The sequence below is a fragment of the Schistocerca nitens genome, chromosome 7 (assembly GCF_023898315.1).
Source record: "Schistocerca nitens isolate TAMUIC-IGC-003100 chromosome 7, iqSchNite1.1, whole genome shotgun sequence".
NCBI lineage: Eukaryota > Metazoa > Arthropoda > Insecta > Orthoptera > Acrididae > Schistocerca > Schistocerca nitens.
The window spans coordinates 391,127,685-391,153,833 of record NC_064620.1 but is presented as its reverse complement, the minus strand read 5'-3'; the positions used below and the strand labels follow the sequence as shown (position 1 = coordinate 391,153,833).

Sequence of the window (26,149 nt, the reverse complement as noted above, 5' to 3'; positions counted from 1 at the left end):
TATCCTTCACAGAAGTATTGGTATCCTTCACAGAAGTATTAGTTCCAGACTGAAAATCAAATATTCTTAGGCTGCACCCACACAATAACCTGTGCTAAATGTACGCTTTCTTGTTAAATGTTCGCTTGTAGTCACACTTATTTGATTTTGTCACTCTCTAAATCTGCTCTTGGAAGCCCTAGTTGGTCTGCAGCTAACTTTTCCTGGTAATTTTCTTTTCTGTTCCCAGTATGAGATTTTCACTCGGCAGCAAAGTGTGTGCTGATATGAAACTTCCTGGCATATAAAAGCTGTGTGCCAGACCGCGACTCGAACTTGGGACCCTTGCCTTTCGCGGGCAAGTGCCCTACCTACTAAGCATGACTCATGACCCATTCTCACAGCTTTACTTTTCTGTTAGCATTCAAAATAGATTCAGCATAGTTCATGTTTACACTACGTATGAAAGCCGATTACTGCGCAGTCAACTGCCAACTCCTAACACAAGCTGTCATTTATGGAAATGATTAAGCTCTAGTAGTAATGTCTTCTTGACTAGAATACAAATGAGGTGCTGTGATCCATAAGGGTATAAAGCACACTGCCGCCGACCCCACATTTAAGTAAATCCCAGAGAAACCAGTGATACAGCGTTTCACAAATTTTCAAATATAGAATATGGGCCTACAGCACGTATAAACCTGACTCATCACAAGATCAATAGATTTCAGAAGCATGAATAAATCTACAATCTCTCAATAGACGGTGACATGCTTGAGGTCCTCATGATTCTCAGCACCTAAATGGATTACTATATGATAAAATTTGTAACTTAATATACTGTAATTAATTCAGAAACCCACAAAATAAGTTTACAGTCAGTTGTTGTTGTTGTGGTCTTCAGTCCTGAGACTGGTTTGATGCAGCTCTCCATGCTACTCTTATCCTGTGCAAGCTTCTTCATCTCCCAGTACCTACTGCAACCTACATCCTTCTGAATCTGCTTAGTGTATTGATCTCTTGGTCTCCCTCTACAATTTTTACCCTCCACGCTGCTCTCCAATGCTAAAATTGTGAACCCTTGATGCCTCAAAACATGTGCTACCAACCGATCCCTTCTTCTAGTCAAGTTGTGCCACAAACTTCTCTTCTCCCCAATCCTATTCAATACCTCCTCATTAGTTACGTGATCTACCCATCTTATCTTCAGCATTCTTCTGTAGCACCACATTTCGAAAGCTTCTATTCTCTTCTTGTCCAAACTATTTATCGTCCATGTTTCACTTCCATACATGGCTACACTCCATACAAATACTTTCAGAAACAACTTCCTGACACTTAAATCTATACTCGATGTTAACAAATTTCTCTTCTTTAGAAACGATTTCCTTGCCACCGCCAGTGTGTCCACACCTTACATCATCTCTACTTCGACCATCATCAGTTATTTTACTCCCTAAATAGCAAAACTCCTTTACTACTTTAAGTGTCTCATTTCCTAATCTAATCCCCTCAGCATCACCCGATTTAATTTGACTACATTCCATTATCCTCGTTTTGCTTTTGTTGATGTTCATCTTATATCCTCCCTTCAAGACACAGTCCATTCCGTTCAACTGCTCTTCCAAGTCCTTTGCTGTCTCTGACAGAATTACAATGTCATCGGCGAACCTCAAAGTTTTTACTTCTTCTCCATGAATTTTAATACCTACTCCGAATTTTTCTTTTGTTTCCTTTACTGCTTGTTCAATATACAGATTGAATAACATCGGGGAGAGGCTACAACCCTGTCTCACTCCTTTCCCAACCACTGCTTCCCTTTCATGCCCCTTGACTCTTATAACTGCCATCTGGTTTCTGTACAAATTGTAAATAGCCTTTCGCTCCTTGTATTTTACCCCTGCCACCTTCAGAATTTGAAAGAGAGTATTCCAGTTAATGTTGTCAAAAGCTTTCTCTAAGTCTACAAATGCTAGAAACGTAGGTTTGCCTTTTCTTAATCTTTCTTCTAAGATAAGTCGTAAGGTTAGTATTGCCTCACGTGTTCCAACATTTCTACGGAATCCAAACTGATCTTCCCCGAGGTCCGCTTCTACCAGTTTTTCCATTCGGCTGTAAAGAATTCGCGTTAGTATTTTGCAGCTGTGACTTATTAAACTGATAGTTCGGTAATTTTCACATCTTTCAACACCTGCTTTCTTTGGGATTGGAATTATTATATTCTTCTTGAAGTCTGTGGGTATTTCGCCTGTCTCGTACATCTTGCTCACCAGATGGTAGAGTTTTGTCATGACTGGCTCTCCCAAGGCCATCAGTAGTTCTAATGGAATGTTGTCTACTCCCGGGGCCTTGTTTCGACTCAGGTCTTTCAGTGCTCTGTCAAACTCTTCATGCAGTATCTTATCTCCCATTTCATCTTCATCTACATCCTCTTCCATTTCCATAATATTGTCCTCAAGTACATCGCCCTTGTATAAACCCTCTATATACTCCTTCCACCTTTCTGCCTTCCCTTCTTTGCTTAGAACTGGGTTGCCATCTGAGCTCTTGATATTCATACAAGTGGTTCTCTTCTCTCCAAAGATCTTTTCCTGTAGGCAGTATCTATCTTACCCCTAGTGAGACAAGCCTCTACATCCTTACATTTGTCCTCTAGCCATCCCTGCTTAGACTTTTTGCACTTCCTGTCGATCTCATTTTTGAGACGTTTGTATTCCTTTTTGCCTGCTTCATTTACTGCATTTTTATATTTTCTCCTTTCATCAATTAAATTCAGTATTTCTTCTGTTACCCAAGGATTTCTATTAGCCCTCGTCTTTTTACCTACTTGATCCTCTGCTGCCTTCACTACTTCATCCCTCAGAGCTACCCATTCTTCTTCTACTGTATTTCTTTCCCCCATTCGTGTCAATTGTTCCCTTATGCTCTCCCTGAAACACTCTACAACCTCTGGTTCTTTCAGTTTATCCATGTCCCATCTCCTTAAATTCCCACCTTTTTGCAGTTTCTTCAGTTTCAATCTGCAGTTCATAACCAATAGATTGTCGTCAGAATCCACATCTGCCCCTGGAAATGTCTTACAATTTAAAACCTGGTTCCTAAATCTCTGTCTTACCATTATATAATCTATCTGATACCTTTTAGTATCTCCAGGATTCTTCCAGGTATACAGCCTTCTTTTATGATTCTTGAACCAAGTGTTAGCAATGATTAAGTTATGCTCTGTGCAAAATTCTACCAGACGGCTTCCTCTCTCATTTGTTAGCCCCAATCCATATTCACCTACTATGTTTCCTTCTCTCCCTTTTCCTACTGACTAATTCCAGTCACCCGTGACTATTAAATTTTCGTCTCCCTTCACTACCTGAATAATTTCTTTTATCTCATCATACATTTCATCAATTTCTTCGTCATCTGCAGAGCTTGTTGGCATATAAACTTGTACTACTGTAATAGGCATGGGCTTTGTGTCTATCTTGGCCACAATAATGCGTTCACTATGCTGTTTGTAGTAGCTAACCCGCACTCCTATTTTTTTATTCATTATTAAACCTACTCCTGCATTACCCCTATTTGATTTTGTATTTATAAATCTGTAATCACCTGACCAAAAGTCTTGTTCCTCCTGCCACCGAACTTCACTAATTCCCACTATATCTAACTTTAACCTATCCATTTCCCTTTTTAAATTTTCTAACCTACCTGCCCGATTAAGGGATCTGACATTCCACGCTCCGATCCGTAGAATGCCAGTTTTCTTTCTCCCGATAACGACGTCCTCTTGAGTAGTCCCCGCCCGGAGATCCGAATGGGGGACTATTTTACCTCCGGAATATTTTACCCAAGAGGACGCCATCATCATTTAATCATACAGTAAAGCTGCATGTCCTCGGGAAAAATTACGGCTGTAGTTTCCCCTTGCTTTCAGCCGTTCGCAGTACCAGCACAGCAAGGCCGTTTTGGTTAATGTTACAAGGCCAGATCAGTCAATCATTCAGACTGTTGCCCCTGCAACTACTGAAAAGGCTGCTGCCCCTCTTCAGGAACCACATGTTTGTCTGGCCTCTCAACAGATACCCCTCCGTTGTGGTTGCACCTACGGTACGGCCATCTGTATCGCTGAGGCACGCAAGCCTCCCCACCAACGGCAAGGTCCATGGTTCATGGGGGAAGTTACAGTCAGTAACTTATGCTAATGTCCTACCTACTTTTGCTGTGTTGTTGTTGTTGTTGTTTTTGTCTTCAGTCCAGAGACTGGTTTGATGCAGCTCTCCATGCTGCTCTATACTGTACAAGATTCTTCATCTCCCAGTACCTACTGCAACCTTCATCCTTCTGAATCTTTATAGTGTATTCATCTCTTGGTCTCCCTCTACGATTTTTACCCTCCACGCTGCCCTCCAATACTAAATTCCTCCTGCAGCGGATTTACGGCTTCACGTCAAATCCCACTTCGCACAATCATGGGCCAACTCTTGGGAGGCTACTTCCCTGTCTAATAAACTTGGTGCGATTAAGGTGACACCATACCTGTGGCATTCTTCCTTTCGCCTCTCCCGAAAGGACTCGACCACACTGTCATCGTCTCCACATTGGCCATACCAGGCTGACCCATGGTTTTCTTTTGTGTGATGAGCCACCCCCACTTTGTGGTTGTGGAGCCTTCCAGTCAGTAGCCCACATTGTGGTTGAATGCCCCTTTCTTTTGGCTCTGCGTGCTAAGTACAGACTCCCACACACTTTACCTTTGATGTTGGCTGACGATTCCTGGATGGTCGACCTGGTTCTTGGTTTCCTCCAGGAAAGTGGTTTTTATTCTCAGTTTTAAGGTTTTTAATCTCTCTCTGGTGTTGGGGCTGGGCGGAGAGTGTTGGGGTATCTCCCACTGTAAGCCGTGTTTGGAGATCCCCAACTCCCCTCCCTGGCTGAGATCCTCTTTTCTTCCCCTAATACTCTGTTTTTATCATTTTTTAGGATTGGTTAGTCTCCTTTTCCCATATGCACTTCTCCATTCTAGCGGTTCCACCTTTCAAGTCGCAGATGGTCTTGCCTTGGCTGCTTCAGAGGTGGGATAATTTCTGCCTCTAGCATAGCGTTGGGTTCGCTCTCTTGCTGACTTACCTCATTTTGTTTTTACCATTGACAACATGACTGCCCTTTTACATTTTTTTAGCCTTTTCCCTATTATCGTTCTGACTTTTCTGAGATGTCACACTATCGGAATGGACCACATTTGAAACAGGGGCTGATGACCTTGCTGTTTGGTCCCTTCAACTCCCACCAACCAACCAACCAATCGATACTAAATTGGTGATCCCTTGATGTGCTGACCTTGGTGGCCGAGCGGTTCTAGGCGCTACAGTCTGGAACCGTGCGACCGCTACGGTCGCAGGTTCGAATCTTGCCTTGGGCATGGATGTGTGTGATGTCCTTAGGTTAGTTAGGTTTAAGTAGTTCTAAGTTCTAGGGGACTGTTGACCTCAGAAGTTAAGTCCCATAGTGCTCAGAGCCATTTGAACCATTTGATCCCTTGATGCCTCAGAATATGTCCTACCAACCGATCCCCTTTTCTAGTCAAGTTGTGCCACAAGTTTCTCTTATCTCCAATTCTATTCAGTACCACCTCATTAGTTTTGTGATCTACCCATCTAATCTTCAGCATTCTTCTGTAGCACCACATTTCAAAAGCTTCTATTCTCTTCATGTCCAAACAATTTGTCATCCACGTTTCACTTGCATACATGGCTACACTCCATACAAATACTTTCAGAAATGAGTTCCTGATGTTTAAATCTATACTCAGTATTAACAAATGTCTCTTCTTCAGAAATGCTTTCCTTGCCGTTACCAGTCTACATTTTATATCCTCTCTACTTCGACCATCATCAGTTATTTTGCTCCCCAAATAGCAAAACTCATTTACCACTTTAAGCCTCACATTTCACAATCTAATTCCCTCAGCATCACCTGCTTTAATTCAACTACATTCAGTTACCCTCATTTTGCTTCTGTTGTTCGTCTTATATCCTCCTTTCAAGACACTGTCCATTCCATTCAGTGCTCTTCCAAGTCTTTTGCTGTCTCTGACAGAATTACAATGTCATCAGCAAACCTCAAAGTTTTTATTTTTTCTCCATGGATTTTAATTCCTACTTCGAATTTTTCTTTTGTTTCCTTTACTGCTTGCTCAATATACAGATTGAATAACATCGGGGAGAGGTTGCAACACTGTCTCACTCCCTTCCCAACCATTGCTTCCCTTTCATGTCCCTCGACTCTTTATAACTGCCATCTGGTTTCTGTACAAATTGTAAATAGCCTTTCGCTCCCTGTATTTTACCCCTGCCACCTTCAGAATTTGAAAGAGAGTATTCCAGTAAACATTGTAAAAAGCCTTCTCTAAGTCTACAAATGCTAGAAATGTAGATTTGCCGTTTCTTAATCTTTCTTCTAAGATAAGTCGTAAGGTTAGTATTGCCTCACGTGTTCCAACATTCCTATGGAATCCAAACTGATCTTCCCCGAGGTCGGCTTCTACCAGTTTTTCCATTTGTCTGTAAAGCATTCGTGTTAGTATTTTGCAGCCGTGGCTTATTAAACTGATAGGTCAGTAATTTTCACATCTGTCAACTCCCGCTGTCTTTGGGATTGGAATTATTACATTCTTCTTGAAGTCTGATATTTCGCCTGTCTCGTACATCTTGCTCACTAGATGGTAAAGTTTTGTTAGGCCTGGTTCTCCCAGGGCTGTCATTAGTTCTAATGGGATGTTGTCTGCTCTTGGGTCCTTGTTTCTACTCACGTCTTTCATTGCTCTGTCAAACTCTTTACGCAGTATCATATCTCCTATTTCATCTTCATCTACATTCTCTTCCATTTCTACAATATTGTCCTCAAGAACGTCGCCCTTGTATAGACCCTCTATATACTCCTTCCACCTTTCTGCTTTCCCTTCTTTGCTTATTACTGGATTTTCATCTGAACTCTTGATATTCATCCAAGTCATTATCTTTTCTCCAAAGATCTCTTTAATCTTCCTGTAGGCAGTATCTATCTTACCCCTAGTGATATGTACCTCTACATCCTTACATTTGTCCTCTAGCCATCCCTGCTTAGCCATTTTGCACTTCTGATCTCATTTTTGAGACGTTTGTGTTATTTTTTGCCTGCTTCATTTACTGCATTTTTGTATTTTCTCCTTTCATCAATTAAATTCAATATATCTTGTTACTCAAGGATTTCTATTAGCCCTCGTCTCTTTACCTACTTCATCATCTGCTACCTTCACTATTTTGTCTCTCAAAGCTACCCATTCTTCTTCTACTGTATTTCTTTCCCCCATTCTTGTCAATTGTTCCCTAATGTTCTCCCTGAAGCTCTCTACAACCTCTGGTTCTTTCAGTTTATCCAGGTCCCATCTCCTCAATTTACCACGTTTTTTTAGTTTCTTCAGTTTTAGTCTACAGTTCATAACCAATAGATTGTAGTCAGAGTCCACATCTGCCCCTGGAAATGTCTTGTAATTTAAAACCTGGTTCCTGAATCTCTGTCTTAACATTATATAATGTATCTGATACCATCCAGTATCTCCAGGCTGCTTCCATGTATACAACCTTCTTTCATGATGAAACTTCCTGGCAGATTAAAACTGTGTGCCCGACCGAGACTCGATCTCAGGACTTTTGCCTTTCGCGGGCAAGTGCTCCCCTGGCAAAAGTAAAGCTGTGAGGACTGGGCGTGAGTCGTGCTTCAGTAGCTCAGATGGTAGAACACTTGCCCGCGAAAGGCAAAGGTCCCGAGTTCGAGTCTCGGTCGGGCACACAGTTTTAATCTGCCAGGAAGTTTCATATCAGCACACACTCCGCTGCAGAGTGAAAATCTAATTCTTTAATGATTTTTGAACCAAATGTTAGCTATGATTAAGTTATGCTCTGTGCAAAATTCTATCAGGCGGCTTCGTCTTTCATTCCTTAACCCCATTCAATATTCCCCTACTAAGTTTCCTTCTCTTCCTTTTCCTACTGTCGAGTTCCGGTTACCCATGACTATTAAATTTTCGTTTCCCTTCACTATCTGAATAATTTCTTTTATCTCATCATACATTTCATCAATCTCTTCGTCATCTGTGGAGCTAGTTGGCATATAAACTACTGTGGTAGGCGTGGGCTTCGTAACTATCTTGGCCACAATAATGTGTTCACTATGCTGTTTGTAGTAGCTTACCCGCATTCCAATTTTTATTCATTATTAAACCTACTCCTGCATTACCCTTATTTGATTTTGTATTGATAAACCTGTATTCACCTGACCAAAAGTCTTGTTCCTCCTGCCACTGAACTTCACTAATTCCCACTATATCTAACTTTAATCTATCCATTCCTTTTTAAATTTTCTGATCTACCTGCCCGATTAAGGGATCTGACATTCCACCTGCTATCTAACAGGATTTCTGCCAAGCAAATGGGGATAAAATTCTGCCACAGTGTGCTACCATCTGGTGGCACTGATGTAAACTTTTAGCTGAATAGTAAGGGCTACCAGTGCACATCATGAACCGTACACGTTTTTATCAAATCCGTATGTATTTGGCCTGTAAGACAATTACGTCAGGTGAGTTGGGCATGAACAAAACATTTTAAAACATGTACAACTGAAGGTATGCTCACGACCCAGTTGCCAAGTTTCACGAAGTCTAGAGGAGCAGTAGCGTGGTAGATTATGTGCCATATCTGTCATATGTTACGTTCAACAGCAATCAAAGATAATAATCAAGAAATCCACAAGGTGTTGAAAGTCTGTTGTTTTGCTCACCAGATGGAATAGTTTTGTCATGGCTGGCTGTTCTAAGGCTGTCAGCATTTGTGATGGTATGTCGTCTCTTCCTGGAGCCTTGTTTCGACTTGGGTCTTTCAGTACTCTGTCAAATTCTTCTTGAAGTGTCATATCTCCCATCTCATCTTCATCTATGTCCTTTTCAATTTCAATTATATTACCTTAAAATTCATCTCCCTTGTGCAGAATCTCTATATACCCCTTCAGCCTTTGTTTGCCTTCTTTGCTTAGAACTGGTTTCCCATCTGTTCATACAGCTGCTTCTCTCTTCTCCAAAGGCCTCTGTAATTTTCCTGTATATGGCAACTATCTATCAGATACTGAAATATGCCTGTAAATCTGTACATTTGTCATTTAGCAGTTCCTGCATAGCAGTTTTGTACTTCCTATGAGTCTCAGTTTTTAGACATTTGTATTCACCTGCTTCTTTTGCTGCATTTTTGGATTTTCTTTTTTTGTCAGTTAAATTCAATATCCCATGTGTTATCCAAGGATTTCCACCAGGAGTTCTCTTTTTACTTATTTGAATGTTCTAGCGTCCACTGTTTCAACTCTTAAGCTACCCATTTGTCTTTCACTGTATACCTTTCCTATGTTCTAGTGAAACATTAGCTAATGATCCCCCTGAAACTCTCAACAATCTCTGGTCTTTACAACCTATCCAGGTCCCACCTCCTTAATTTCCTACTTTTTTGCAGTTTCTCCGGTTTTAATCTACAGTTCATAATCAATATATTATGGTCAGAGTCCACATATGCCTCTGGAAATATCTTACAGTTTAAAATCTGGTTCTGAAATGTCTTGTCTTACCATTGTCTAATCATTCTGAAACCTTGCAATGTCTCCAGGACTCTCCACTGTATACAATCTTCTTTTATGGTTCTTAAACTAAGTGTTAGCACTGATTAAGTTACGCTCCGTGCAAAATTCTACCAGGCAGTTTCCTCTTTCATTACTTTCTCTCCGTCCATATTCACCTACTATTTTTCCTTGCCTTCCCTTTTCCTACTATTGAATTCCAGTATCCCATCACACTTAAATTTTTGTCTCCCTTAACTACATGAATAATTTCTTTTATGTCGTCATACATTTTCTCAATCGCTTCTTCATCTACACACCAATGTGATGTATAAACTTGTGCTATACTGGTAGGTGTTGGCTTTGTGTGTGTCTTGGCTATGATAATGCATTCATTATGCTGTTCTTAGGGCTGAACTATGAGTTTAATAAATCATAGTTGCAAAATACTAACATGAATTCATTACAGAAGAATGGAAAAACTGGTAGAAGTTGATCTCGGAGGAAGATCAGTTTGGATTCTGGAGAAATGTAGGAACACGCGAGTCTATACTGACCCTATGACTTATCTTAGAAGATTGCTTAAGAAAAGGCAAACATACATTTATAGCATTTGTAGACTTAGAGAAACCGTCTGACAATGTTGACTGGAATACTCTCTTTGAAATTCTGAACGTAACAGAGGTAAAATATAGGGAGTGGAGCACTATTTACATCATCTACAGAAACTAGACAGCAGTTATGAGTCGAGGGGCATGAAAGAGAGGCAGTGGTTGTAAAGGAAGTGAGACAGGGTTGTTGCCTACCCCTGATACTATTCAATATGTACGTTGAACAAGCAGTAAAGGAAACCAAAGAAAAATTTGAAATAGGAATTAAAGATCAGGAAGAAGAAATAAATAACATGGCAGTTTGCCGATGACATTGTAATTCTGTCAGAGACTGCAAAGTACTTGGACAAGCAGTTGAACGGAATGGACAGTATGTTGAAACAAGGATATAAGATGAACATAAATAACAGTAAAACAAGGATAATGGAATGTAGTTGAATTAAATCAGATGGTGCTGAAGAAATTAGATTAGGAAATGAGACACTTGAAGTAGTAGATGTCTTTTGCTATTAGGGCAGCAAAGTAGAGGGGATATAAAATGTAGACTGGCAATGGTAAGAAAACCATTTCTATAGAAGAGAAATCTGTTAACCTCAAATATAGATTTAAATGTTAGGAAGTTTCTTCTGAAAGTATTTGTCTGGAGTGAAGCCATGTATGGAAGTGAAACATGGACGATAAATAGTTTGGACAAGAAGAGAATAGAAGCTTTCGAAATGTGGTGCTAACAGAGGAATGCTGAAAATTAGATGAGTTGATTGCATAACTAATGAAGTGTTGAATAGAGTTGGGGAGATGAAAAATTTGTGGCAGACTTGACTAAAAGAAGGGATCCGTTGATAGGAGCCATACTGAGACATCAAAGAATCACCAATTTAGTATTGGAGGGGGGGGGGGGGTAAAAATCATAGTAGTAGTCCAAGAGATGAATTCAGTAAGCAGATTCAGAAAGATGTAAGTGGCAGTAGTTACCCAGAGATGAAGAGGCTCGCACAGGATAGAGTGGCGTGGAGAGCTGCGTCAAACCAGTCTTCGGACTGACGACGACAACATGCCGTTCATAGTAGTTGTACCACTTTGCATTTCCTTATTCATTATTAAATCCACTCCTGCATTACCCCTGTTTGACTTTGTACTCTGAAGATCCAGAAAAACTGGTACACCTGCCTAATATCATGTAGCTGAGCACACAGACGTGCCACAACACGACATGGCATGGACTCGAGTAATGTCTCAAGTAGTGCTGGAGGTAACTGACACCATGAATCCTGCAGGGCTGTCCATAAATCCATAAGACTACAAGGGGGTGGAGATCTCTTCTGAACTGCACGTTGCAAGGCATCCAGATATGCTCAATAATGTTCATGTCTGGGGAGTTTGGTGGTCAGTGGAAGTGCTTAAATTCAGAAGAGCATTCCTGGAGCCACTTGTTAGCAATTCTGGCTTTATGGGATGTCACACTGTCCTGCTGGAATTACCCAAGTCCGTTGGACTGCACAATGGACATGAGTGGATGCAGGTGATCAGACAGGATGCTTACATACCTGTCAGATTCATATCTAGACGTATCAGGTGTCCCATATCACTACAACTGCACATGTCCCACACCATTACAGAGCCTCCACAAGCTTCAACAGTCCCCTGCTGACATGCAGGGTCCATTGATACATGAGGCTGTCCCCATACCCGTACATATCTATCTCCGCGATACAATTTGAAATGAGACTTGTCCGACCAGGCAACATGTTTCCAGTCATCAACATTACAATGTCAGTGTTGATTGGCCCAGCGAGACATAAAGCTTTGTGTCATGCAGTCATCAAGGGTAAACGAGTAGGCCTTTGGCTCCAAAAGCCCATATCAATCATGTTTTATTGAATGGTTCGCACACTGACACTTGTTGATGGCCCAGCATTGAAATCTGCAGCAATTTGTGGAAGGGTCACTTCTGTCATGTTGAAAAATTCTCTTCAGTCGTCATTGGTACCATTGTTGCAGGATTATTTTCCAGCCGCAGCGATGTCAGAGATTTGTTGTCTTACTGGATTCCTGATATTCACGGTACACTTGTGAAAGTCATACGGGGAAAATCCCCAATTCATCACTACCTTGGAGATGCTGTGTCCCATTGTTCATGCACCGACTATAACACCACATTCTAACTCGCTTAAATATTGATAACCTGGCATCGTAGCAGCGGTAACCAATCTAACAACTGCTCCACACACTTGTCATCTTATATAGATGTTGCTGACTGCAGCACTGTATTCCGTCTGTTCTCATATCGCTGTATTTGAATATGCACACACATTCCAGTTTCTTTGGTGCCTCAGTCTTATTATAACCCTATATTTACCTAACCATATCCCATAAGACCGGTCCCAAAACTGAAGCCATTCTAACTCAATTTAGCTTCCACCATTACTGCTTATATAAGTTCCAAAGGTCACGTTGCACATTCTTTAAAATGAACATAATGTAATTTACAATTAACACTGGACATGTTTTCATAGAACTGGTTATGAATTTTAGCTTTACTAATCATTACACTGCCTCTGAGGCATCTAGTGGCAATTCCCTGATGAGGGTTGCCTACCAGAGCAAGTGGTGTCAATCACCCTGATTCTTATGTGATATGGGCAATTGCTTATCAACATATATTCTGGCATTAATGACATTTGATGCCGATTGATCTGAATGCATGTAACTACTTGGGATTAAAGGAGGAAGATATGAAAACTGGAAATTGTATTAGTGTCTCAAAAGTTAAATGTTCATCTGTCCCCGCTCCACCAATCACCAGTATATTGCAACAGCTTTGATATTCAGAAACAAGCTTTCTCAGAGTGTGTGCACAAAATTTTGATGATGGAAAATCTGTCAGTCTTTCATTTAATCAGAATCTCATGGTTTAGTGGTTAGTGTTGCTATATCTGTAGATCATGGGGTCCCAGGTTCAGATCCTGATTGGGTTGGAAATTTTCTTTGCTTGGGGGCTAGGTGCTTGTTTTGCCCTAAGCCGCCAAAGTGGCATCGAATAGAAAGACTTGCATCAGGTGGCTGAACAACTTCACACAGTTTCCCTCGGGCAGTAATGCCGAATGATTGTTTCATGCTTTCCCTTCTATATTTTCAGCTCTGTCTGTCTGAAGTAACACTGCTATAACTACTTCTCCCTGGAGTTTGCATGACTTATGAAGTCTGAAGTTTTATTATGTGGAAATTTTTTTTATATTGTGATAGCAGAAATCTGTGTGATATTCTCTACACACTGTGAGTGCCCCCACATTGTAGAAGAACAGCTTTCAGTCAGTTTGACAAAAGTTTTTCATTCTGAGAAATTCTTTCATTAGTGATTTCTCTTGCTCTTCATATTCGTGTGATCACCACCAATTGTTTCCCATTGTTGCTACTTCTACAAGTGTTTTCATACGGATAAAAAGTCATCAAAAATGGGGAATGCGTAGGTTCGCGACACTGTTGAAACTATAAAACTGAAGAATTTGATCAAATCATTGTATTAATTATGAAAGATAATTTCCTCATAAGACCAACAAACCATAGAAAACTATTCTAAGGCGAGGGAAAATGAAAATAAATTGGGGACAATTATTGTGAAATTTAGTTTACCTTACTTTGTCAGCAGAATTGTTTATTCACCAATATATGGACACTGAAGTGTCTTGATAAACTCTAGGTTCTAGAAATCAAAATCTATGTTTAAACTGTTTAACATTTTCTTCTACAGTCCTTTGAGAGTGAATTGTGATTTATTCATCTCAAGATACATATTTACAATGAGTCTGGTTTGTGTACAGAAGATTTGTCAGATAGTGCTGTACTTATAATTTTTACACCAATAAAAAATAACAGAAAAATGATACTTCTATGTACTGCTGTATACGATTAGTGGGATACATAACAAGTTTTGTTCAACTTAAGTTATCAATTAATCCTGTATTAATTCATCCAATTTGTAGCAGTATTTCACAGCCAGTGCTTTCTATAGCTTTCTTCTCAGTGTATACTTATCATCAGCATTAACTTCTTCCTTCTTAATTTATAATTAATTTTCATTACCCTACATTGAGGAGCCTAGGTGTACTGTTTGAGACAGTGTGTGTGTGTGTGGGGGGGGGGGGGTGCATTTTTTGTTGTTTTGTGTTGTATGTTGACTAAAATTATTTTACACAAATAAGTCCTGTCAGATACACACAAGATAATTTATGCTTCAGTGACGAATGCCTCATGTTTCCATTAATTTTTATCACAATGTGGACTTTGTGTTGGAGCTGTATAATTGATTTTTCTGTAGATCATTTCAAAAATGTCACTAATGGAGTGATTATTAACATTAAATGAATTGATGTATCATACATTGTCATGTAAAGTATCCATCTTTGTTTTCAGTACTGGTTTATGATTCTGATTGGTTATGAATTTTGGCAGATGACCTGTCCGGTGGTGGCAGCGATGGAGTTTCACCTCGTCTTCGTCGCACTCCTCGGCGCCAGCAGCAGTCTCAGCAAACCAATGCCAGCAGTGGAAGCAGTCGAAACCTCAGCCCTCGTCCAGCAAATGCAACTGGGAACCACCCAGGCCCTGGAGAGGCACGGCTCAGGCCTGGAGTAACACCAAGGTCTCGGACAGACAGAGAGCACCGTGCTAGTTCTGGTCTTACCTCAAGTTCTTTGCAAGAAGAACTAATGAGGCTAATTAATCCAGACTATGAAGATAATCCTGAAAAGGTATAATCAGTTTATCTACCTCAAGTGTGCAATTGACATTGTATAATAATATGCTGAAGCAACTTTGTACTATTACTGCAGCCACCATGTTTTATTGTTTAGTAGTAGTAGTAGTAGTAGTAGTAGTAGTAGTAGCAGCAGCAGCAGCAACAACAGTAGTAGTAGATGATGATGATGATGATGATGATGATGATGATGATGATGATGATGATGATGATGGGGGGGTGATGATGATGGGGGGTGGTGGTGGTGATGATGATGATGATGATGATGATGATGATGATGTGTCACAGGATTTTACTTGCTGCCAGAGCTGTGTAGGTCCACCACACCGATACCTAATATTGTTGCAAACTCACCAGAATGAAGTTACTTTTAATAACTCAATAATCCTTATTTTGGTGGTGTAATCCATGGTTGTTAGCTCCACAGATGAAGGTGGCCAAATTCAGTGGGTTGAAAGATGTCGATTTAAAAATGTACAACCCTCCATACCCCAATTTGGCATTGCTCAGTCTTGCACAGCAATCAAAATTTTGAATTTTCTTTTACATTCTCTGTAACTCATATTGGTATATTGCAATGCATTAAATTAGTACAGACGTTTGTTGGTAATTGCTGTATTCATTTCAGATTGGCCTGTACTATATATGAGGAAGGTAAATGGAATTGTTAATGATAAACATCAGTGTTTAAATTTACAAACAGTGACTTATTATACTGTTTATGGTTTTTCAGTATAATTTCTCTTTGCTGCGTATTGCTTCCCATCGTAAAATTTCCACGTCGAGTAATATAACAGGTGTTTTCTTGCGAAAAGTAAACATATGGCATTTCGAGGAATAATATTTTTGTTTTTAAATTAGCCACTGCATATCGCAATGAATACTGATTTTGTATCACTTGTTGAAAATGATTGCAAAAAATATCACTGGTACAAGAATGATGCAAAAAATATCACTGGTACAAGAATGATATCTATTTTCTGGCTCCCTAGAGCAGTAACTTTAAGGTCAAATTTGACAGAAATGCAAATTTGAAAGCATGCATATTTGAAAACACACTGAAGTCTTTGAAATTTATAAAAATCCCTACAGCACAATACATGGAAAAGTAGGCTAGTGTTAGCTTTTCACCTGTAGTTTTTCATTCCTTAGGTAATTGTATTTTTAAAATTATAAAAGTGAGAGATTTGAATATAATTTCGAAGTTTTGTCTCTTTATTTCATACTGTGGTTTGTATTTTATGTTTCCTGTGCATTAATACTGCTTGTTGATGACCAGGAGAAGCTTTGTGTAAACAAAGCTGAGCCAGAATGTGAACGGGAACGAGAGAGAGATCGTGACCACAGTCGTGACCGAGAACGTGAACGTGAAGTAATACTTACCACGGCAAGACCAGCTACAGTTATCTCGAATGCTAGTACGGCGTCAAGTCCAGCACCGACTGACAACAAGATCATTCCCCGTGATAGAGATGACAGGTATGCCCAAGACATAGACAAAAAGAATAGTAATAAAAAAAAAGTTCGTTTGTTAGACGAGTCTCTAACACAACAACAATAATAATAATAATAATAATAATAATAATAATAATAATAATAATAATCCAAACACATATATACAACTACAGAAATCCGTAATTATTGATACATGTTCAATCACCCGAAAGTTCCTAAATGCAATATAACACATACCGTACAGTTAATAGGAAGTGACGCTTGATCAAGGTCCGCGTCACTTTCCATTCTCAACCAGACTTAACGTCTGAGAAAGTAAAGAAATAATAATAATAATAATAATAATTTGCAGTTAGATGATAAATATATGGTTCTCCATGAGTTTCTCTCATTGGAGAGCTAGTATTGCAATCTCTTAAGTGCTTTTATTTTGACATATGACATGTGAAATCTAGATTTGTAGCTAGTGAAACAAAAACTAGTGCTGGTTTGCCACACACTGTTGGTGGACAGTGATTGAATGTTGTAGGAACCAACAACACAGTCTTGAAATATGGCGCCTTTGGTTAGTGTATATTTCTTCCATAGTTTTCTTTAGTGAATGTTAAAGATGGTGAAACATTTGTCTGTGAATTATCTGAAACACATCAGAGACATCAAATAAAGTCAGCCCCATTCTAAGCCTGCCTCTCTCTCTCTCTCTCTCTCTCTCTCTCTCTCTCTCTCTCTCTCTCTCTCTCTCTCTCTCCACACACACCAGTACTTCTGTTTCAGGCTGCACAATATCCTTATGTTGCTATCTATTTCCACTCATGTCTTCAGTTTGTTCATTGAATGAACTATTGGCATCTTACGTAGTTACAGTAGTTACATGTTGTCCTGAAGGTAGCTGAAGCAATTTTACCATTGGACAGATGCTGTACTGCTGGAAACTGGGGGTTCCATGGGTGCTTTAGAGGACATGAGAAGCATGTGAAAAACTCAAAATTTTCATGCAGTGTTCATTGTTTTTCTAAGCTGCACGTTAGGTGACAACAATGTGAGAAACTGGCGAATGATATGTCTCTGACACATTTTTTACTTTGTTTCCTCTTTGAAGCCACAAATTACACAAATTGTTGTAAAAAGTGCTTTGGCACATTAATGAAAGTGAGAAGGTGAAATTCCTTTTTAATGTAATTAAAATGTATGTTGATTTTTCTCATGCTACTGTGTATGCCTTAATAGCTGTCATCATTGCAGCATTCCAGCGTATCGACGACAGATAACTGTCGGAGGAACAGTCAGCACTGGTAGTGGATCAAAAACAGAGCCCCTGTCACTACCACTGCCAGATGCCCGACAGATGGACTGGCCGAGTCTAGTAGATACAGCAACAAGGGCCATGCTGCATTTGCCACCTTCAGAAGGTGGTGTAGGAGTAGGGGTTGGTGCCGGTGCAGAACTACAAGCAGCCCGCAATGGTGAGAGCCTTGGGCATTGGGTGGATGATGTAGCTGAAAGACTTGGCCTAGACAGTGTGAGGTTTGTATTCAAAAAGATATTACAGCTTCTTATAATTGTAAATAAACAATAGACAATGTATTGACAAATAAACAACTAATTGATATAGATTGATTAAATAAGTTTGTGATTGACAAATGCCAGTGCTGGTGGGGCAGTTGTCCCAAGTGGCACAAAATGCTGTGTGCCAAGAGCAATAACAAGTTTTTAGCATGCCCCAGGGAAATACGTTGGGACCTTTGTTGTGTGTGTTGCATATTAGTGATGTATTAGACATTAACTACTTAAGATTTCTTGCAGATGTTGACATCTATAATGAAGTACTGTCTAAAGAAAAAAAGCTTCAGAAATATTCAGTCAAAGAACTTGCTATAAATGTACAGATATGTAAAATTGTTCACTGCACAAAATGCAGAAAAGTATCATCATATGCGCGCGCGCGCGCGCGCGCGCGCGCACGCACGCACACACACACACACACACACACACACACACACACACACTTTGAGGTTCGCCGATGACATTGTAATTCTGTCAGAGACAGCAAAGGACTTGGAAGAGCAGTTGAACGGAATGGATGGTGTCTTGAAGGGAGGATATAAGATGAACATCAGCAAAAGCAAAACGAGGATAATGGAATGTAGTCGAATTAAGTCGGGTGATGTTGAGGGTATTAGATTAGGAAATGAGACACTTAAAGTAGTAAAGGAGTTTTGCTATTTGGGGAGCAAAATAACTGATGATGGTCAAAGTAGAGAGGATATAAAATGTAGACCAGCAATGGCAAGGAAAGTGTTTCCGAAGAAGAGAAATTTGTTAACATCGAGTATAGATTTAAGTGTCAGAAAGTCGTTTCTGAAAGTATTTGTATGGAGTGTAGCCATGTAGGGAAGTGAAACATGGACGATAAATACTTTGGACAAGAAGAGAATAGAAGCTTTAGAAATGTGGTGCTACAGAAGAATGCTGAAGATTAGGTGGGTAGATCACATAACTAATGAGGACGTATTGAATAGAATTGGGGAGAAGAGGTGTTTGTGGCACAACTTGGCAAGAAGAAGGAACCGGTTGGTAGGACATGTTCTGAGGCTTCAAGGGATCACAAATTTAGCATTGGAGGGCAGCGTGGAGGGTAAAAATCTTGGAGGGAGACCAAGAGATGAACACACTAAGCAGATTCGGAAGGATGTAGGTTGCAGTAAGTACTGGGAGATGAAGCAGCTTGCACAGGATAGAGTAGCATGGAGAGCTGCATCAAACCAGTCTCAGGACTGAAGACCACAACAACAACAACAACAACAACAACAATGTATTGTGTATCTTATGCAAGACCTCTGAAGGTGGGCATGTAGCCCAATACTGGTCCAGCCAAAATAAAAACTAACTACACTGAAACCAGTAGCCTTGCTTATGTGTATACAAATGCCATTCATCAGTAGCAGTAGAGTTGCTAGAGTATGGAAAGCGACTGTTTTTTTTTTTACAAAATTTACCGTAATGAATATTTACAAAACTCAAAATAGTGAATACATAATAGCAGAATTTGATAGATTCATGTTATCACTTAGATCAGTGGACATGTAAATACTGATAAAAATATTGTATTTTGTGCATGAAAACTAGAATTTATGTTGATGAATAGTCTGAGACATTAGTGTTGGTACTCAGTGACTGAAGTAATACTGTGAAACAAGGAAATAGACGTATATTTTACAACAAAAAATAAGAGATTGTATTCATGCATACGCAATGAGACATCTCAATATAAAATTATCAGTGGAATAATGTGATCTCTGCGAGAGGTATTTGTTCAATTTTCTTTTGTATTTTGGTTTCTCATACTGGAGTAAGCTAATCATTTCTGCACAAAGATGAAGTTAATTTTGTTGCTGTGTAAGTACTGCTTTTACCTTGTGTTGTTGTCCTACTGATGTGATATACAAGGGAGAAGATATGACATATCACTGTGAAAATCTGTAGTTTGGGGCACTGATACCTTCAATTGTGTCTTGGATTGACACCATAATGTGGACTGTCTTCTGTGCAGTTCTTGTTAGGGGCTGACTACTCCAAAAGATGTCGCCATAAGACGACAATGCATGGGAGTTCCAAAGCAAGCAACTGTGACTATGTAATTCCACAAACTATACGTGTAAGAACAATGCTGAACTACCGTATTTACTCGAATCTAAGCCGCACTCGAATCTAAGCCTCACCGGAAATTTGAGACTCTAAATTCAAGGGGAGAGTAAAGTTTTAGGCCGCACCTCCAAATCGAAACAAAGTTGGTCCATTGTAATATGAGACACAATTTAGTTCGAATGAATGACGATACAGCTACAGTAGTTTGGTTCGAGTCGTAAGCTTAGCAGTTAAGCTTTACCAGGTAGCCATTGCTATGCGTCAGAAGCTCCGTCCGTATTTATATGGGTACCCTTCCTTTTCCATGTGCTTCGTCTGGTTTGAATCCATTGCTTATTTTGCTTTGATCTGATAAGTGCTGTTTCCTTCGTTATAGGTGTTTACGTCACTCTAAGCTGAAAATGCATTACTGTAATGTGTTACGCATTGTTTGTCGCATTCTGATAGTGCGTGTTTACGGCCTGTCTCCGCTCGCGGCATGGCTTGCTTTTGTGCGCGCTACCGCCGCTTACAATTAAAAGAAAAGAGAGTTATCGTCTCATTAGCGAAACAATGGAAAGAGACTGCTATTTGTTGTTACTTACACTGCTGCTTTCTTTGATAATGATCAACAAGAACCAAATAATAGACTGCGTATGATAGAACATGTTCTGAACGAGAGTTAGGCGAAAATGTTTCTCCGTTTGAAAATCTTTGCGGCCACTTCTTTAGTACATCAAATTCTGCACAGAAATTAGTCATCTTAGAATTAAAAATCTAGTCAGTTGGCGTGCTTCATTTCTGACTGTATCACTATTAGGCATAAGAATAATACGAATATAAACATGACACGAGACGTATATTCTTCCGTGTTTGCTGTGTTGTCTCACTCTAGTTTCGTTGTTTATTAGGCAGACAGGATTTAAATGAGATAGCAGCAAACATGAAAGAATACATGGCAAAATGTTGATATTCGTATTATTCTTATGGTGAAGAGAATACTGCATGTGATTCGCATTTCATCAGGTTCCTATTAGCAACCATCTCTTCTCACAGGTAGGAAAAAATTCAGAAAGTAGAGTTGGCCATATTGACAAACATCCCAAACAGTCTTGCATGTCCGATTTTCGTAGTACATCGAAATTCTGCTACATTCGAAGATTAACAATGCGGAATTTGTATTTACTTCGTTGGATAATGTATGAAAATGCAGTGGTCGAAACTCGGGGCAGAGAAAAAAAAGCTCGTCTTCCACCTTTTTTTTTTTTTTTTTAATTTATTTACTGACGCGGAGGTTTTTGAGCCAGTATTTATCTTTGTGCCTACAAAGCATGCCTGTGTAGCGCTACATATATTCGACGGCAGAAGTTAGTTGTGGCGGCACCTACCAACATTTTTCAGAACTTCCACTTGCTTTGCACTCGATTCTAAGCTGCAGGCGGCTTTTTGGATTACAAAAACCGGAAAAAAAGTGCGGCTTAGATTCGAGTAAATACGGTAGGTCTTTTTGCCAGAGCCAGAATATGGCAGGACTAATTTAATTTGCTGTCTACATGTACACCTAAGAAGTTGGAAGAGTCTTCTTTTTTATCATCCCCTCCACTTGAAATTTATGCTCTTATGTTTTATGTATATTAACAGTACTACCTGTTTTACTGCCACAATGTGTACTAGCTAGTATGTGTATTAAAGTTTTAATTATTTCATTTGTGCTATAAATTTTTTTGCATCTTCTATTTTCATCTGTATTCTTTGACAGAGCTGTAAGAGCTCTGTGCACCATTCCTTACTGGGGGCACTTTCAGAGGATGACCTAAAATGGGCTTTTCTGTTCAACCTATTACATTTTACCATTTAAAACCAGAAAATGCATAGGTAATTAATGCAATATTTAATTTGTACTGGTTTTTCATAGCTAGTACACATTGTTTGTAGGAGGAGTCTCATTGTTGTGAAAGTGTGTTCTTTTAATATTGATACTTTTATTAATATATCCTGTGTTTAGGGCAAGTAATATTTACAAATCTTCATACAGTAAGATTTTAAGAACAGTATGGAAAGAACAGACAGAAACTCACTACAAAAGGTGGCATTAAGCCATAGACAGGCATAATGAAAAAGAATGCTAAAAATATTCAGCTGCTGGATTAAATCCTTCATCAGGACTTGTTTGTCTGAAAGCTGAATATTTCTAGCATTATTTTTCATTGTGCCTGTCTGTGACTCAATCCTCCTATGGTGAGTAGCAGTCCACCCTTCCCATGTTGTTGTTATTCTATCCTGAATTTTCCATTATTTGATGTCATATTAAAATTTTCCTTTTATTCCTTTATCAAATACATTTGACATAAAGATGAATTTATTGTGTCCTTTACGCAGAACTGGAAGTGCTGGTCGTCAGGGAAGATCAGTTCAGCAGGATCACCGACGTAGACTATCATTGGAAGATGAAGTACGTAGACTTCGTGATGAAAATCGGAGACTGCGGGATGAAAATAGGCGGTTACAAGAGGAGTCGCATGCAGCTGCACAACAGCTACGTCGCTTCACAGAGTGGTTTTTCCACACTCTAGAAAGACAGTAGCTTCATGTTGGAAATTTTCTTTAGCCAAATCAGATGTAGCGTGTGAAGTGGCAGCTATTTTTGTTGTTTTTGTATGGCAGAGTTACAGCAGAAACTGTATTTTTTATGAGGAGTATAAGAATATAACAGTTTGGTTACTGATAGGTATCAAGTAGTTGAACATGCTATACAGCAGTTGAATGGCCATTTTCAAATTCAGTTTACACACTAAAACATAAATGTGGGCCATGCAGTGACTTTTAATACCTGTCATGTTATTTCAGAAGTATGATATATTTAAACATCTTGTGCATTTTCACCTCATTTAGTTACAAATTTCATTTGAATTTTTTCAACACAAATATATCAGCAGAAAGCTTAGGTATTGTCAGTTGTACTTTCAGTACTCAGATATTCCAGCTATAGAACTGCCTATAAATTTACATCTTATTTCTGTATTTTCCTATTGAGATCTCTTACTGAAAATTAGAAATATAAAGTAACATTGAAATGTTTTGCAAACATTTTATTGTAATTTAATAATTAGAATGGTAGGTCTTTCACTGAATGACACACTGCACTAGATTTTAATTATATTACTTTGTTGGCAGCCCTCTATGAAATAAGGTGTTCATGTCAAAATACCTAAAATCATAAGATAAGCTGACTTAGGCAACTGCTGGTGTCATCATTTGGAACAACTGGCACACTGATATATGCCTTATATATTGTGATATGTGTAGATTGTTCACTGTTGGTGCAGGAATGAAGGTCTATCAGAAATGGATGCAGTAACATCACAGTTGTTTAAAAACATCCGACAGGTTTTACAGTACAGACATTGTTGTATCTCATTGTAAGTAGTTACCTTGAAGTTTTGCCTTTTTTTGAGTAATTTTAAGCAGCTTTTTATCCACGAAAAAATCTATCCTTATATGTATTGTTGTACGGTTTAATGATATTTAAATTATTTCCACATAAATTGAACCAAATTGTGCAGAGTTCAAGAAAGGTAGGAAAAGACTGTTTACATTCATTAATCTCCTTGTTACAATATACGCACAAAATATCTAATGTGCATTAATTTACTGTTTAGGATCAGCAGTGCCTGAAAGGCGTGAACTGTGCTTGTCATGTGGATGGTATGAATAACTTTAAAGATACGAGAAAGTTAATGTGTGGATCATTGGGTGAAACAGTGATGCAAAGTCAGAATGATGTGTAACATTAGCCAAAGTAATCATATAGTCAGAAACAATGTGAATTTGATACTTTATTTTAATACTAAGTGTTTATTGACGGAAGTTATTACATTTGCCGATACAAGGGAAGTAATGTATACATGTAACTCATGAGTGTATAAATAGTTTCATCAATAATTTTTGTAAAGAGGATGGAATACTGTTCATATATTTATTTTTTGGATTGACAGTTTAGTAATTTATCAGTCTGTACCATGTGGAGCAAACCATTCTTCTAAAACTTGTGAGAAAGTTGCTTGAGATTGTCAATATATATGCAAGTTGCAAATAAGAAGTAAATATTTGTTTGTGGAACAGTACTGGAATCCAGCTAGTATGTCATTTCATCTAAAATTGTTGGTGCCTTAATATGACAAGCTCTTTATATAAAATAAGCCATTATGTATATAGTGTATTATAAAATGTTACTCATGTGCAATTGCCAAATGTATCAATCATTACATGAAAGTGTGATTCCCTTTATTGATTAATGTGTAAAGTGATAACATTAATTTAGTAATATTTTGCAGTATTATTGTAGGCAAAACATATTAAGTATTTATCTCAGTTACTGAAGAAGACATGTACAAATTTAATTATTCTAGTAGGATGTTGACCAGTGGAGCATTTGTTTGTATTATTCACCATTTAAACAATAACAGCACTTCTCATTCTCATTTTACAGTGTGTTATAAGAAATCATAGTTTCACTGAAGTTACCAAATAGTTCTTGTTCATAATTTTTCCTAATGCTATTCTACAAAGATAACTTGGAATGGGACCAGAACAATGTTTCACTGTATTCTTGGAATGAGTTTAAATTTTAGCTTCTGTCATATCCATTAGTATGTAGACTTTCCACAGAAAGCATTCCTTTTTTGCATTAAGTGCTGTTTGTTTCTCAGTATTTTCATATTGAAACTTGTTGTGTGTTCCATTTAAGTAACGAGTAATGTATTTGAAGTGTGGCTATCTCATCTCCCTTAAAGTGGAGCCACTGTACTTGACATACCATGTATCCTTCGTAAATTATTAGATCATAATTTCAAATGAATCAAGACTGATAGTGAAATATGGACATTTTACATCTGTTACCATTTACTAAAACTTCTAAAAGTGACAAGTGTAGAAATTATCTTCAGACTTACTTTCCTCATTTTACACTCCAGGTTATTGGTAATAATGTTGCAGATATTCCCAACTTAGCATTAAGTTAGTGAACAAAATATTTGTATCTTCTCACTTTTTGTTCGTTGCATCCACTCAACTCAGTCAATAATTGTAAGGAAATAAATTGAATTTCCTCACATGCTTTTTTTGCAAAAGATATGTAATGTACTTATGTGCATATTGAAAGTGCTGTAAATAGATTATTGACCAAACTGAAAAAGTTATACCAATGAGAAGTAAAGTGCTGTAAATATATGTTAATGACTCTGAATTGAAAGTTGTGAATTTTCTTCCTGGTAAACGAGAAATCATTGAGCATTTTTGCTCAATTGTTCGAAATTCTGGCATTGTTTTTGTGCCTACTGACTTAAAATAGCAGAGCACATTTGCCATGTATGTGCATTACTTGACAAAAGGAAGGGGTGTGTGTGTGGGGGGGGGGGGTGAAGAAGGGTCTCTTGCTCCCCCTCTCTGCCTCCCTCCAAGAAATCATCAGGGGTAGTATATTGTATTTTGACTACTTATGACTCTCCAAAAATTATAGAGAGAGACCAAGAGATAAATACACTAAGCAGATTCAGAAGGATGTAGGTTGCAGTAGGTACTGGGAGATGAAGAAGCTTGCACAGGATAGAGTAGCATGGAGAGAAGCGTCAAACCAGTCTCAGGACTGAAGACGACGACAACAACAACAACAACAACAACAACAATTATTACTCTCCAGACTTCAGATTCCCAAGAATATACCGAATGTGCTATTGAGTGAAGTGTCTTCATTCCCTGAACATGAATCTAGTAACCAGCTATTTCCAATAAATTGTGGGCTGCCCAGACTGACTTTAATTTTCAAAAGAATTTCCTTAATGCTGATGTAATGAAAGTGGTGATGGAATGTCAAATGCCAACACACAGATCCACAAAAAATCATAAAAAATCGTATAAAATTGCAATCATATCTACTTCTTCAGTGAAAGTGCTAAAATATTGCTCACAGTATTTCAATCATAATAACTACATTTTGTTAAAACAATAGCAGAGGTCCACTGTGATAATATTGTGCATGTGTTCTGGAAGTGTAACAAGGGAGAACAACCCAATTACTGTAATAAATAAAATAAAAATA

The 26,149-nt window shown here is 38.6% G+C and overlaps 1 protein-coding gene across 1 annotated transcript in view; it reads left to right on the top strand.

The window, feature by feature from the left end:
- Nucleotides 1-25,297, top strand: part of LOC126195657 (signal-induced proliferation-associated 1-like protein 2) — a gene marked incomplete at its 5' end in the record, with an annotated part of 213,322 nt that extends 188,025 nt beyond the window's left edge. The window contains 4 exons of the mRNA XM_049934281.1: nt 14,670-14,968; nt 16,253-16,452; nt 17,671-17,952; nt 22,432-25,297. Coding sequence (XP_049790238.1) covers nt 14,670-14,968; nt 16,253-16,452; nt 17,671-17,952; nt 22,432-22,636 — 986 coding nt within the window. The remainder of the gene's footprint in view (nt 1-14,669; nt 14,969-16,252; nt 16,453-17,670; nt 17,953-22,431) is intronic.
- Nucleotides 25,298-26,149: the final 852 nt, after the last annotated feature.